This window comes from Loxodonta africana, chromosome 27, assembly GCF_030014295.1.
Source record: "Loxodonta africana isolate mLoxAfr1 chromosome 27, mLoxAfr1.hap2, whole genome shotgun sequence".
Taxonomy (NCBI): domain Eukaryota; kingdom Metazoa; phylum Chordata; class Mammalia; order Proboscidea; family Elephantidae; genus Loxodonta; species Loxodonta africana.
The window spans coordinates 10,685,375-10,700,100 of record NC_087368.1 but is presented as its reverse complement, the minus strand read 5'-3'; the positions used below and the strand labels follow the sequence as shown (position 1 = coordinate 10,700,100).

The following is a 14,726-nucleotide window of genomic DNA, read 5'->3' as shown; positions in this document are numbered from 1 at the left end:
CATTTCTACAGTTCCCAGCCCTAAGTATTAGGAACTATGAGATAATTCGATGGACAGTTCTGCCTCTTTGAATTTTACAATCCTGGAGTACCCTAACCATTACCTGCTCTGCTATCAGTATCTCTATTTTCCACAACTGTGTTTCAACTTCTTTAAAAAGGCCAACCAATATACTTGTTAAAATATAAGGAAAAGTATTTCGTAAATGCTCTGGTAGAAGGTGAAGGGTTGACTTACGATGTTAACAGAATATTTTTTCATGCATGCCCATATCAGAAATATTCCTGCTTTTTCCAGTTTTCTCTTTATAAACAAGAAAAATCTCAAGCCCTTTCCGAAGCACCTGCAGAATTATTTTCTAAAGAGGGTTATTTCATCTACAAAATCTCTGGAAATAGGTTTTACTTCCAGGATAAGCATGAGAACGAATAAATGTAGATAAGTGTGCCTTGAAAACTCTAAAGTTTATTCAAACAGAAGGTATAATTAGTCTGCTTTGGGTCTAAATTCATTTTACTTAGGATGACTGGGCCTTCAAAAAGACTTCCCTTCAAGAAAACCTAACCAAACCGAACACGCTGAGTTCATTCTGACTCATAGTGACCCTATAGGACAGTGTAGAACTGTCCCATAGGGTTTCCAAGGAGCGGCTGGTGTATGTGAACTGCCGACCTTTTGGTTAGCAGCCAAACACTTAACCACTGTGCCACCATGGTCCCAAACCTTGAAGAAGTATGGATAAAATATATCTATAGCTCACAAAAGTGCTGTGTATTTTCTGGAAATGTCACCGAACCAAATTCCCGTTTTTGACTCTGTGGAAGAATTCCCTTAGCATGGCAGAGTGGCGGAGGTGGAAGGCCTAGCTCTGTTTATTACGGATAAGACTTGGAAGGAGAAGCAAGAGGTCCAGCTGAATTTCCTGGGAAGCGCCCCCAGGTGTTAGCCTAACTTTGGCCAAGGATTTAAGCCACATTGCCAAGTGTGTTGCAGTGACTTTAGGGAGAAGCGGAGGTAGAAAGGAAGTTTAGGTAGAAGGGGAAAACTAATGGATTTGAGCCATTTGGACTGGGATTAAGTACGCCGTGAAGCAGCTGTGCTGCCTTTCAGTGGTTTGTGGGAAACTTCAAGATAAAAAATAAGATATGCATGGCTTATCCAGTGGGCTACCCTGGAATTTACCCAGGCGTTGAAATTAGCCAAGTATTCCCCATAGGCAAGTCACATGCAACTGAGGCTACTTTAAATGTAAGTTTCTGTCCACAAAATTGTAAGCAGACATTTTTCATGTTCACATTTTATAAAACAACTTCCCACAAGGTTGGCAATGCTTTCTTTTTTGGTTTTCCACCTTCTGAGTATTTAATTGAGCATTCACTTTGCTTCAGGTCTCAGGCTCAGTAATCAGCATGTCTTCTCTCATTTAGTCTTCCTTGTAACACTGTTGTTGTTGTTAGGTGCCTCAGGTTGGTTCCGACTCATAGCAACCCTACACACGACAGAATGAAACACTGCCCGGTTCTGCACCATCCTCACAATTGTTATGCTTGAATCCATTGTTGCAGCCACTGTGTCGATCCATCTCATTGAGGGTCTCCCTCTTTTTCGCTGATCCTCTACTTTACCAAGCACGATGTCCTTCTCCAGGGACTGATCCCTCCTGACAACAAGTCCAAAGTATGTGAGATGCAGTCTCGCCATTTTTGCTTCCAAAGAGCATTCTGGTTGTCCTTCTTCTAAGACAGATTTGTTCGTTCTTTTGGCAGTCCATGGTATATTCAATATTCTTCGCTAACACCACAATTCAAAGGCATCAACTCTTCTTCAGCCTTCCTTATTCCTTGTCCAGCTTTTGCATGCATATGAGGTGATTGAAAACACTGTGGCTTGGGTCAGGCGCACCTTAGTCCTCAGGGTGACATCTTTGCTTTTTTAACACTTTAAAGGGATCTCCTGCAGCCAATTTGCCTAATGCAATGTGTCTTTTGATTTCTTGACTGCTGCTTCCATGAATGTCGTTTGTGGACCCAAGTAAAATGAAATCCTTGACAACCTCAAACTTTTCTCCGTTTTTCATGATGTTGTTTATTGGTCCAGTTGTGAGGATTTCTGTTTTCTTTACATTGAGGTGTAATCCATACTGAAGGCTGTGGTCTTTGATCTTCATCACTAAGTGCTTCAAGTCCTCTTCACTCTCAGTAAGCAAGGTTGTGTTATCTGCATAATGCAGGTTGTTAATGAGTCTTCCTCCAATCCTGATGCACCATTCTTCTTCATATAGTCCAGCTTCTCGGATTATTTGCTCGGCATGCAGACTGAATAAGTATGGTGAAAGAATACAACCCTGATGCACACCTTTCCCGACCCTAAACCATGCAGTATCCCCTTGTTCTGTTCGAATGACTGCCTCTTGATCCATGTACAGATTCCTCATGAGCACAGTTAAGTGTTCCAGAATTCCCATTCTCTGCAATGTTATCCATAATTTGTTATGATTCACACAGTCAAATGGCTTAGTATAGTCAATAAAACACAGATAAACATCTTTCTGGTATTCTCTGCTTTCAGCCAATATTCATCTGACATCAGCAATGATATCCTTAGTTCCATGTCCTCTTCTAAATCTGGCTTGAATTTCTGGCGGTTCCCTGTCGATATACTGCTGCAGCTGCTTTTGAATGATCTTCAGCAAAATTTTACTTGCTGTGATATTAATGATATTGCTCGATAATTTCCGTATTCGGTTGGATCACCTTTCTCAGGAATAAGCATAAATATGGATCTCTTTCAGTCAGTTGGCCAGGTAGCTGTTTTCCAAATTTCTTGGCATAGACAAGTGAGCACTTCCAGCGCTGCATCCATTTGTCGAAACACCTCAATTGGTTTTCCGTCAATACCTGGAGCCTTGTTTTTCACCAGTGCCTTCAGTGCAGCTTGGACTTCTCCCATCAATACCATCGATTCCTGATCATATATTACCTCCTGAAATGGTTGGACATCTACCAATTCTTTTTGGTACAGTGACTCTGTATATTTCTTCCATCTTCTTTTGATGCTTCCTGCATCATTTAGTATTTTCCCTGTAGAATCCTTCAGTATTGCAACTCGAGGCTTGAAATTTTTCTTCAGTTCTTTTAGATTGAGAAATGCTAAGTGTGTTTTTCCCTTTTGGTTTTCTATCTCCAGGTCTTTGCATATGTCATCATAATACTTTGTCCTTTTGAGCCATCCTTTGAAATCTTCTGTTTAGCTCTTTTACTTCATCATTTTTTCCTTTTGCTTTAGCTACTCGATGTTCAAGAGCAAGTTTCAGAGTCTCTTCTGACATCCTGACACCCATTCAGGTCTTTTCTTTGCCACCTGTCATTTTAATGATCCCTTGCTTTCTTCATGTATGATGTCCTTGATGTCATTCCACAACTTGTCTGGTCTTTGGTCATTAGTGTTCAACACGTCAAATCTATTCTTGAGATGGTCTCTAAATTCAGGGATATGCTCATGGACTTGTTCTAATTTTCTTCAGTTTTAACTTGCAATTGCATATGAATAATTGATAGTCTGATCTGCAGTTGGCCTCTGGCCTTGTTCTGACTGATGATACTGAGCTTTTCCATCATCTCTTTCCACAGATGTAGTCAATTTGATTCCTGTGTATTCCATCTGGTGAGATCCATGTATATAGTTGCCATTTATGTTAGTATTTGCAATGAAAAAGTCGTCGGTCTTGCAAAACTCAGTCATGCGATCTCTAGCATTGTTCTTATCACCAAGGCCATATTTTCCAACTACCAATCCTTCTTCTTTGTTTCCAACTTTTGGATTCCAATCACCAGTTATTATCAGTGCATCCTGACTGCATGCTTGATCAATTTCAGACTGAGAAGTTCATAAAAATCTTCAGTTTCTTCATCTTTGGTCTTAGTGGTTGATGCATAAGTTTGAAGAACAGTCGTATTAACTGGTCTTCCTTGTAGGTGTGTGGATTTTATCCTATCACTGACAGCATTGTACTTCAGGTTAGATCTTGAAATGCGCTTTCTGACGATGACTGCAATGCCACTCCTCTTCAAGTTGTCATTCTCAGCATAGTAGACCATACGATTGTCCTATTCAAAATGACCAATACCAGTCCATTTCAGCTTACTAGTGCCTAGTGATGTTTAAGTGTTTCATTTCATTTTTGATGATTTCCAGTTTTCCTAGATTCATACTTCGTACATTCCAGGTTCCAGTTATTAATGGATGTTTGCAACTGTTTCTTCTCATTTCGAGAAGAACGCTATGAGGACAGAATTACCATTATTCCTGTTTTACAGATAAGCAAGCTGAGGCTTAGAGACAGTAAATGACTTGGCCAAGAATAGACAGCTAGTAAGTGGTAGAGGCAGGATTTGAACTCAGCTGGATCTAATTCCCTCAGAAAAATTCCACATCAGATATGAGGCTGGAGCATAAATAATAAGGGACACACTAACCAGCTCACCTAAGGTCTTAGGACCTAGTTTGAAGAATGTGGTTCTCCATCAGTTGTGACTCCTTCTGATTGAAGCCATCAGAAAAGTTTTCTTCCAAAAGCAGGAAATTATATTAATTAAAAGAAATTTGCAATATTTTTTCTGGGCAGTGTAAAGCAATGATTATGAGCAGGATCATTAGAGTTTGTGTGATTCCTGGATCTTCGCTTTGCTAGTGCTGGAACCCTTAGTCACTTTAACCTCTCCATGTCTCAGTTTCATTATCTGAATGTAGTAATAATAAACTACAACCTTACACAGTTGTTGAGATAATTAAATAAAGTTTACACAGCCCCTAGCATATCCTAAGTTGTTGTTGTTAGCTGCCATTAAGTCAGCCTCTGGCTCATGGCAACAACACGTGCTACAGAGTAGAACTGTCCTCCACAGCATTCTCTTGGCTGTAATCTTAATGGAAGCAGTTGGCCAGTCCTTTCTTCTGTGGAGCTGCTGGTAGGTTTGAACACCAACCTTCAAGTTAGCTGCTGATTGCAAAAGCTTGTGCCACCCAGGCTCTTACATTCTAAGTTGATTTCAACTCATAGCAACCCTATAGGACAGAGTAGAACTGCCCCCATAGGGTTTCCTAGGCTGAAATCTTTACAAGAACAGATCTCCAGGTCTTTTCTCCCATGGAGCCACTGGTGGGTTTGAACCACCAACCTTTTGATTAGCAGCCGAGAGGTTAACCACTGGGCTCCTTAAATCCTAAGTACTTCATAATGCAATTTTCAGAGGAAAGCAAATAGAAAAGTTGCAGGTATTTGAAAATCCTCCTCATTATATTATATTGTGCAAACCAGAACTTCCATAAAGAAAAATGCAGGGTTAGTGATATAAGTGGAATACAAGCTACACACACATGCATGGGTGCATGCATACTCTCTGAAATGAGAAAGCTCGTTCTGTTCTTTTTATGCATGCTTAACCTCAGAGGAGTTGGGAATAATTTACACCCTCTTCATTTAATACAAGGAGCCGTAGTGGTGCACTGGTTAAAGCATTCGGCTGCGAACCAAAAAATCGGTGGTTTGAACCTATCAGCTGCTCCGCAGGATAAAGATGTGACAGTTCGCTTCTGTACAAGATTTACAGCCTTGGAAACCCTACAGGGCAGTTTTATTCTGTCCTATAGGGTGTTATCAGTTGGAATCAATTAGATGGCAATAGGTTTGGTTTGGTTTGGGGTCATTTAATGTCACTGACCCAGTCCTGTCCTCCCTCCTGACTAGTGGGGTCACTGGCCAAGCTCTAAGGGGCGTGGGCTGGGGCAGCAGGGCAGGCAGGCACAAGTGTACATATCTGATTGTGTGTCATCAATTTTATTCTGAAGAGAAATACAGACATGTTCTAAATTCTCTTGTTTTGCCCTTTGAGGTTCTCTTTCTCTCATCTGCCTGCCCCAAAGACTTGTAACATATGTATTTCTTAGTCTAGACTTTTCCAGGTTAGGCAGACAATTTACTTCTTACATGTGCGGCTGGCACTTAGATGGGGATAATCTTGTGGACTATTCCATACTCTGAAATAGTAGGCTGCAGAAAGGTACCAGCATACTGAGAAAAAGTGATGAATGCCTTAGAAGTCGATTCTACCCAACCACCTGGATCTGGCACTTTGATTTTAATGGAGTTATTCTGTGCTTCATGGCCCCTAGAAAGTTTATAAGCTGGGTGGTTTTTTTTTAATAAATTTTAAAAATATAATTGTGCCACCAAAATTATTTAAAAATAACTCTCCCAAAAGATGACATGAATTAACTTATTTTCAAATTTGACAGTTGGATAGTGTCTTAGTTATATCAACCAAATCCATTGTTGTCGAGTTGATTCTGACCCATAGTGACTCTATAGGACAGAGTAGAACTGCCCCATAGGGTTTCCAAGGAGCAGCTGGTAGATTTGAATTGCTGACTTTTTGGTTAGCAGCTGTAGCTCTTAACCACTGTGGCACCAGGGCTCCCTTAGTTATCTAGTGCTGCTGTAACAGAAACACCACAAGTGAAAGGCTTTAACAAACAGGAATTTTTTTCTCTGGCAGTCCAGGAGACTAGAAGACTGAATTCAGGGCACCAGCTCCAGAGGCTATTTCTGTCAGCTCTGGGGGAAGGTCCTTGTCATCAATCATCCCCTGGTCTAGGAGCTTATCAGCACAAGGACCCTGGGTCCAAGCATGGCTCCACTCCTAACTCTTCTTTCTTGGTGGTAATGAGGTCCCTCTCCTCTCTGCTCCCGTCTTTCTTTTATATCTCAAAAGAGATTGACTCAAGATACAACCTAATCCTGTAGATTGAGTCCTGCGTCATTAACATATCTGCCTCTAATCCCACCTCATTAACATCATAGAGGTTTAGATTTACAACACATAAGATAATCACATCAGATCTCAAAATGGTGGACAACCACACCATACTGGGAATCACAGCTTAGCCAAGTTGACACACATTTTGGGGGGACACAATTTAATCCATAACAGATATATTTCCTCATTTGTAAATGCGGACAATGCTATCACCAGACATCGTGGCATATGTGGTTAAAAGTCAATGCCCTTAATAAAATCTATTAAGAAAACATTCTGCACCCCATTTTGAAGAGTGGCATCTGGAGTCTTAAATGCTAGCAAGCAGCCATCTAAGATGCATCAATTGGTCTCAACCCACCTGGATCAAAGGAGAATGAAGAACACCAAGGACACAAGGTGATTATGAGCCCAAGAGACAGAAAGGGCCACATGAACCAGAGACTACATCATCCTGAGACCAGAAGAACTAGATGGTACCCGGCTACAACTGATGACTGCCCTGACAGGGAACACAACAGAGAACCCCTGAGGGAGCAGGAGAGCAGTGGGATGCAGACCCCAAATTCTCATAAGACCAGACTTAACGGTCTGACTGAGACTAGAAGGACCCCGGTGGTCATGGCCCCTGGCCTTCTGTTGGCCCAGGACAGGAACCATTCCTGAAGCCAACTCTTCAGACATGGATTGGACTGGACAATGGGTTGGAGAGGGATGCTGGTGAGGAGTGAGCTTCTTGGATCAGGTGGACACTTGAGGCTATGTTGGCGTCTCCTGCCTGGAGGGGAGATGGGAGGGTGGAGGGGGTTAGAAGCTGGCGGAATGGACACGAAAAGAGAGAGTGGAGGGAGAGAGCAGGCTGTCTCATTAGGGGGAGAGTAATTGGGAGTGTGTAGCAAGGTGTATATGGATTTTTGTGTGAGAAACTGACTTGATTTGTAAACTTTCACTTAAGGCACAATAAAAAATTATAAAAAAAAAAAAGTCAATGCCTTAGTGCAGATAGTCATGGGTTTTTATCCTGGCTCTGCTACTGACAAGCTATATATGACTTTGGGTGAAGTTTTTAATCGTTACATCAGTGACTTCATCTGTAAAATAGAATAATGATGATGATGATAGATCTGTTGTGAAGATTAAATGAAATTATGAATATAAAGTGCTTAGCATGATACCCAGCACACAGTTGTACTCAACACGTAGTAGCTTCTGTGGTCACCATTGTTCCTCATGCATTGCTTCAATAATCAAATGAGAGTGTGCATATTTGTTGCATGAAAGAATATCTGAGTAACCATGGGAAAATCTATGCAAATGCTTAACAGGGTCTTTTCACATAGTAAGCTCTCAATGAGGACTGACAATACCACCTCCACTGCCACTACCACCACCAACGCTACCACCATCGCCACCGCTACCACACTATCCTCGTACCTCTACCTCTGTCCCCATCACCACCTCCGCCACCACCACCACCACTGTCATTACCGTCGCCTCCCACCACCACCCTTAGCACTGCCACCATCATCACCACTGCCACCACTACTACCACCACCACCATTACCACCACCACCACCATCACCTTTATCGCTCTCACTGACTACCAGCATCACCACCACTCCATGCTCATACATCTACTTCCGTCATCATCTCCATCACCAATACTGCCACCATTACCATCTCCACCACCCACCTCTACCACCACCACCATCAGCAACAGCAAACATCTTCACCACCATTGCCTTCACTGTCACCATGACCAGCACCAACACTAGCATAACCACTTCTATCACCATCGCCACTGTCACCCAAGCATACGCTAATTTAGGTATTCACATTTTGTCCCATTAGAAAGGGGCCCACATGAAATAAGATGTAACCAGGACTCTAGAACATTTCTTTATTAGCTACAACAAATGACTGCAGAAGACATACAGAAGCAAATTCAGTGAACATTTGAAAGTCAACATACACTGAACTTCCAGTTCACATTAGTCTTGCAAAACCTTCAAGGGAGACAATGGAACCTACAATAACAATATTTAAAATGAATTCCTGAGAAAAGGTAAGTGCAACAACCTCAGTCTATAGTTTAAAATGAAGCAACAGGAGACTCAGTTTATTCCCAAATGAGCATTAAGATGGTTGAGGTTTCCTACAGATTTCATGAAACATGCCATTAAAATTCAGACATGGCCACAATTCTGTTACTGATCTCCTCTTTAGAATGTGTACCGAGATGAAAGCAAGACATTCAGCTGGTATTCCACGGGATGACTCAAAAGCCAATTCTGCTACATTTAATGACAATATAGACTTAAATTTAGCAGAAGCAATGATATACAAAAAAAATATACAGTGCTGTTTAATATATGACAGTGAAAATTAGAAGCAAAGTAAGTGGTTTAGTGACAGAAACGGTTAAATACATTCATCATGTAAAGAAACATCATGAGGATATTTAGGAAAATCGGTATGAAGATTGCAGCAATATGGAAAATGTCATAACATAATATTACATGAAAAGCAGGATATACAATGGAATAAAACTATGTAAGCCTATATGTCTATGGGAAAAAAGAATATGATCCACACTAAAAAGTGCTCAGTTCATTAAATGGCTTGATTTTGGGACTCTTTTTATATAAATTTTATAAGATATGATTTTTTTTATGATAGTCCTTTTATAATTTTTAAAAAATTAGCAGAATCCTGGAGGTGTCATGGGAAAACAGTGGACAAGTGTAGGACTCCTGAGTCCCTATACTGCGTCTGCTAGTTCCATGACATTGGGGGCATAAGGTTTCTTCTAAAACAGCGTTTCTCAACCTCAGTGCTGTTGACAGTTTGGCCAGACTTTGCCTTCTTTTTGGGGGGCTGTCCTGTGCATTGTAGGATATTGACTTTCTAGATGCCAGTAGCACCGTCCAGTTGCAACAACCAAAAATGTCTCACAAACAAAAAACCAAACCCGTTGCCGTCGAGTCGATTCTGACTCATAGTCGGACCCTATCGGACAGAGTAGAACTGCCCCATAGAGTTTCCAAGGAGTGCCTGGTGGATTTGAACTGCCAACATTTTGGTTAGCAGGCATAGCACTTAACCACTATGCCACCAGCTCCAGACATCGCAAAATATCCCTTTAGGTGGGGTAAGGTAGAACCACCCCTAGTTCAGTTTGTAAACACTAAATTCCCTTCCACCTGTAATACCCTATGATTGATTCAAAGTCAAAAGATTATACAGGTTTTTTTTTTTTTTTAAGCTGATTTGTAGATCACAATCAGATTAAAGTTAGGGAAAAAGAAGGAAAAAAAAAAAAAAAACAACAACTCTGCACTAATTTCCTTGAGCACCACTCCAGCCTAGTCTGAAGGGGCAAGTGTTGCTCTCATTCCTTAATGAAATTCATCAAAAAGAATATCAACTTAGCCTGTAGGCTAAGTTTAGGTTGGTAGTTAGCATTCATAGCAAATTATCCTGCCCCTCTTTAATCTTGTAGATTAGTTATACCTTAAATATTGGGTAATGCAGGGTCCTTGATTAAAGTTGTAGGCTAGCCATTGTGTCAACAGTTGCAATTTAATTAGAACTAAACCACTCATTCTTTATTACATAATCTCAAAGATCAAGGCACATTCCACTGGTAAATGATTAGGAGGGACTGTGTTTTCCAAGGAATTTTTGTATTGCAGATGTCATGGTCAAAATGTATAATATTATCTCAGATAATCCCTATATATTTGAATCTTAAGAGCATTTCATTAGACAGATGTTGGTTGCTTGGTTGGTTGGATGGATGGATGGTCAGTGTTTTTTGATGGGCAAAATGAAATTACATCCCTGGCTGTAACACCTGGTACCCTTTGGAAGTAGGATTTGTCACATTTCTGTTACGTGATACTAGATACCCAAATACTTCCAGCTCCACTGAGAACACAGACCAAATTTGGCAAATCAAGGTGGTACGATGTTCTCAAACTTCAGCTTATGTCAGAATCACCTGTGCTGCTTGTTAAAACCCAGGCTGCTGAGCCCCACCCCCCGAGTTTCTGATTCAGTAGGTTCGGGATAAACCAGAAAAACCAAACCTGTTGCCGTTGAGTCGATTCCAACTCATAGCGACCCTATCGGACAGAGTAGAACTGACCCACAGAATTTCCAAAGGACACCTGGTAGATTTGAACTGCGGACCTTTTTGTTAGCAGCCATAGCACTTGACCACTATGCCTTAACAAGATCCCCGGGTGATTCTTATGTATAATAAATTTGGAGAACCACCGCTCCACTGGTGGTTCTTTAATTGGTCCCTAACCAACAGCATTAGCATTGCCTGGGAACTTGTTAGAAATGTAAATTCTCAGTATGGATTCAAACCTGAAGGAACCAGTTGGAGGCCCTGTTCTGAGCAGGACTCAGGAATCTGTGTTTACTAAGGACTTCCAGGTGATGTCATACAGGTTGTTCTTGGACTGCTCCATTGGAATGGAGAGGGCCAGGAAAGGCCCTGAAGATTAATTTGGAAATTATAGTAGGTAGGAGGGAGAAGAGGTAAGAGTATTGGTAGGGACATAGCTAGGGAGACAATCAATGGCTGTGCTTCTTATGAACAACTCTAGGAGGACTCTTGGAGCTTCATAAATTTCCTAAACGGTTCAGGTTCCTGACCTTCCCCCAAGACTCTCAGTTCAAGGGCAGAAAAATCAGCCAACAGCCATAAGAATCATAAATGAGTAACATAAACACAGCATATGAAAGTTATCAAGCTTTTATTTGTCCAATATACCTGGAACTTATCCAAGCTCTTAGTGACCGAATACAATAACTGAACCACATTTTACTCTCCAGAAGGATAGCACATTATACAGAAAGTTCATAGCAGTTCTTGGCAACTGGCTAAGGATGGCAAAAAAGAAAGGAAGAGCACAAAGTCCCTAGAAAACACTTATGGCCAGGCACCCAGATTTATTTTAAAGTATATATATATATAACAGCAGTGGGTTTGGTTTTTTTTTTTTTTTATCCCTCAGGTCTGAGACTCTCAGGCTATCACAAACTGACATGGTTCTCCACGAAACTCCCAGCACACGTCACCCCACTACAGGACAAACTGGGTGGGGTGGGGGTAACTGACAATTTACAATTATTCCTTCAGCCAAATTGGACCTTACACTGGCTACAAGTATCATCTTGATTACCAGGCAACTGAAAAACCAAATGAAAAGCCTTTCTTTTACTACTGAACAATGGTCATTAAAGAGGACTATAAAGATGAGTTTTATCTTTTTAATAGCCAGGCATATCTATTTTTCCTTAGAAGGTGCACCCTTTTGACTTACTAGACTTTGGAATGTTTACCGCGAACAAAACAATCACAAATGACAATTTTGCTACTCTAACACTCTGCCAAAAGGCCTTCTCTGCTGCTTTTTAAACAGTAGCATAATAAATTTCTGTGCCTTGAGGGTTGTTGTCATTCCTGTATCGTCGAAATAAATACCCCCAAATTAATAACATCCATGAAAAAGGACAAATATTTAACATTCTCTTCTTTAGACTATGTCTACATGACAATAAAAGAATTGTTTTAACTAAAAAATGTGCACACCTGAATATTTCAATGCCATGGCACGACACAGATTGTTTTCTACTATGTTATCTCTTTCTATAGCTCAGATGCCTTATTTTTCAACTGACGTTTGACTTTTTAATTCTTCATTGTGCTTTCTATTAAGGAAAGTTTGGATGTTTTAAAAATAAAGTTCAAATATTTACATTTTGGAAATGGTTGTGGGGACGTGTATGTTGAACACAAGAAAAATTACCAAAGTAAGCTGCCAAGAATGAACATGACAGCATGAATTGGCCCTCTTTTTCTTTATTCCTGCATATTTTAACTACATCCATCATACTTATGACCTAATGCTTAAATCTTGGCATTCTGACCAGATGAGCGTTTTGGAAGACTAAATGCATAGATGGAATGGCCAACTAGCCTGTTGAGTATTTCAACCTTATCAGTGAAAATACAGAGAAAATTCTTTATCTTATTTGTTTGAAAACATCAAACCTGACAAGAGATTATTAACACGCCTTTAAAATGCATAACGTAGGTGGTGGGGGAGTTTATACTCTATCTTCTCCAGGTACCGCCAAAATAAAACATATCTTCTCATGGAATCACAAACTCTGGGGCACTGGCCAGGCCAACTTTGAAACGGTGTTTTAATCTGTCCTTTTATTCTGATGCTGTCTATACTGCCTCCTTCTATATAGCACACTAACTTTCTCATTTGTGGTTTCTAGAAAAATCTTAAGTTTGTTGAGAATATCAGGGTTATTTCTCAGAGATTACATCCGTGAACCCCTCATGGTGCCTGTCACCATTTACTTCTTCAATTTCAATAAAAGCAGTAGTTTCTGCCCCACCCTGAACTTGAAAAAAAGTCAATTTAGATACCAGCCTTAACATATTTGATCCTTTCCTAGTGTTAAAAGATGAGGATCTGGCTTATTTAAGCATTTCAACTGTGATTTTTCATTTCCTTACCAGAAGTGAGACTTGCCATTTCTTCAGGAACCTGATCATTTTCGTATTTAATAAATAATTTCGGTGGCTTAACTATTTCGCTCGGAATATAAACCAAATGGCCACTTCTATTGTCCTCCAACACAAAAGATGAGTCTCTCCCAGCACTTAATTCCACCTCAAAGAAGCCGTTCTCTCCTGAAGACATCTCATGTGGTTTGTCGATAAATCTAGGGGAAAAAATGGGGGGGAGGGCAGAGTTTTAGGTGATTGTTGACAACTGGGGAATGCAACTATCTCAACGATTTGATAGGATTACCTAATTATTTCTTAAAAATAATTGCAGAGCATTTAAAAAACTTAACTTCAGTGCAACAAAATAATTCATTAAGATTACTCAACCTTCTTAAGAACAAAGTGGGAGGTCTCACATGTCTCAATTTCAAAACATACTATTTAGCTGCAATAATCAAAGCAGCCTGGTACTGATTCAATAATAAGCACATAGACCAATGGAATAGAATTGACAGCCCAGAAGTAAATTCATGTTTGTATAGACACCTGATGTTGACTGATGTCATCAAAGATGTTGTGAAACTCACGTGAAATTGGGCACTACAGATTAGTGAGTAAACACAATTAAGCCCCTGCATACCTTGCTTACTGGTCCATCCCTGACCAAGCATGATGTCCTTTTCCAGGGACTGGTCCCTCCTGATAACACGTCCAAAGTACTTGAGATGAAGTCTCGCCATCCTCACTTCAAAGGACCATTCAGTCTGTACTTCTTCCAAGACAGATTTGTTCGTTCTTCTGCTCAGGCTTACCTTAGTCTCCAAGGTGATATCTTTTTCACATTTTAAAGAGGTCTTTCGCTGCAGATTTGCTCAATGCAATATGTCATTTGATTTCTTTTTTTTTTTAAATTGTGTTTCAAGTGAAAGTTTACATAGCAAGTGAAGTTCCCATTTAACAATTTTTATACTTGTTCCATGACATTGTTACGTTTTTCATAATGTGTCCACATTCTTATTATGTCCATCCTTTTTGTTCTGTTTCCATTAATTTAGCTTCCTTGCTTCTCCTTAGCTTCTTTGCTTTAGGGTAAAAGTTGACCATTTGGTCTCATATGGTTGATTAAGAGATCACAGTATTCTTGGGTGATATTGTTTATTTTATAACCCAATCTCTTATTTTAATGAAAGGTGATCACAGGAAGTGGTCTAACCAGTAACTTCTGTTGTGTCCCTGGTCAGCACAGTTGGTAGTGGTAGCTGGACACCATCTAGTTCTGGTTTCAGGCTAGAAGAGGCTGTGGTTCTCATGGTCCATTAGTCCTGTGGACTAATTTTTTCCTTGGGTCTTTGGTTTCCTTCATTCTC

General features: G+C 40.3%; 1 protein-coding gene across 1 annotated transcript in view; it reads right to left on the bottom strand.

The window, feature by feature from the left end:
• COL6A5 (collagen type VI alpha 5 chain) overlaps window positions 1-14,726 on the bottom strand; it is a 110,214-nt gene that overhangs the window by 16,646 nt on the left and 78,842 nt on the right. Inside the window, exon 36 of the mRNA XM_064277323.1 lies at window positions 13,366-13,574. Within this exon, the coding sequence (XP_064133393.1) occupies window positions 13,366-13,574 (209 nt within the window). The remainder of the gene's footprint in view (window positions 1-13,365; window positions 13,575-14,726) is intronic.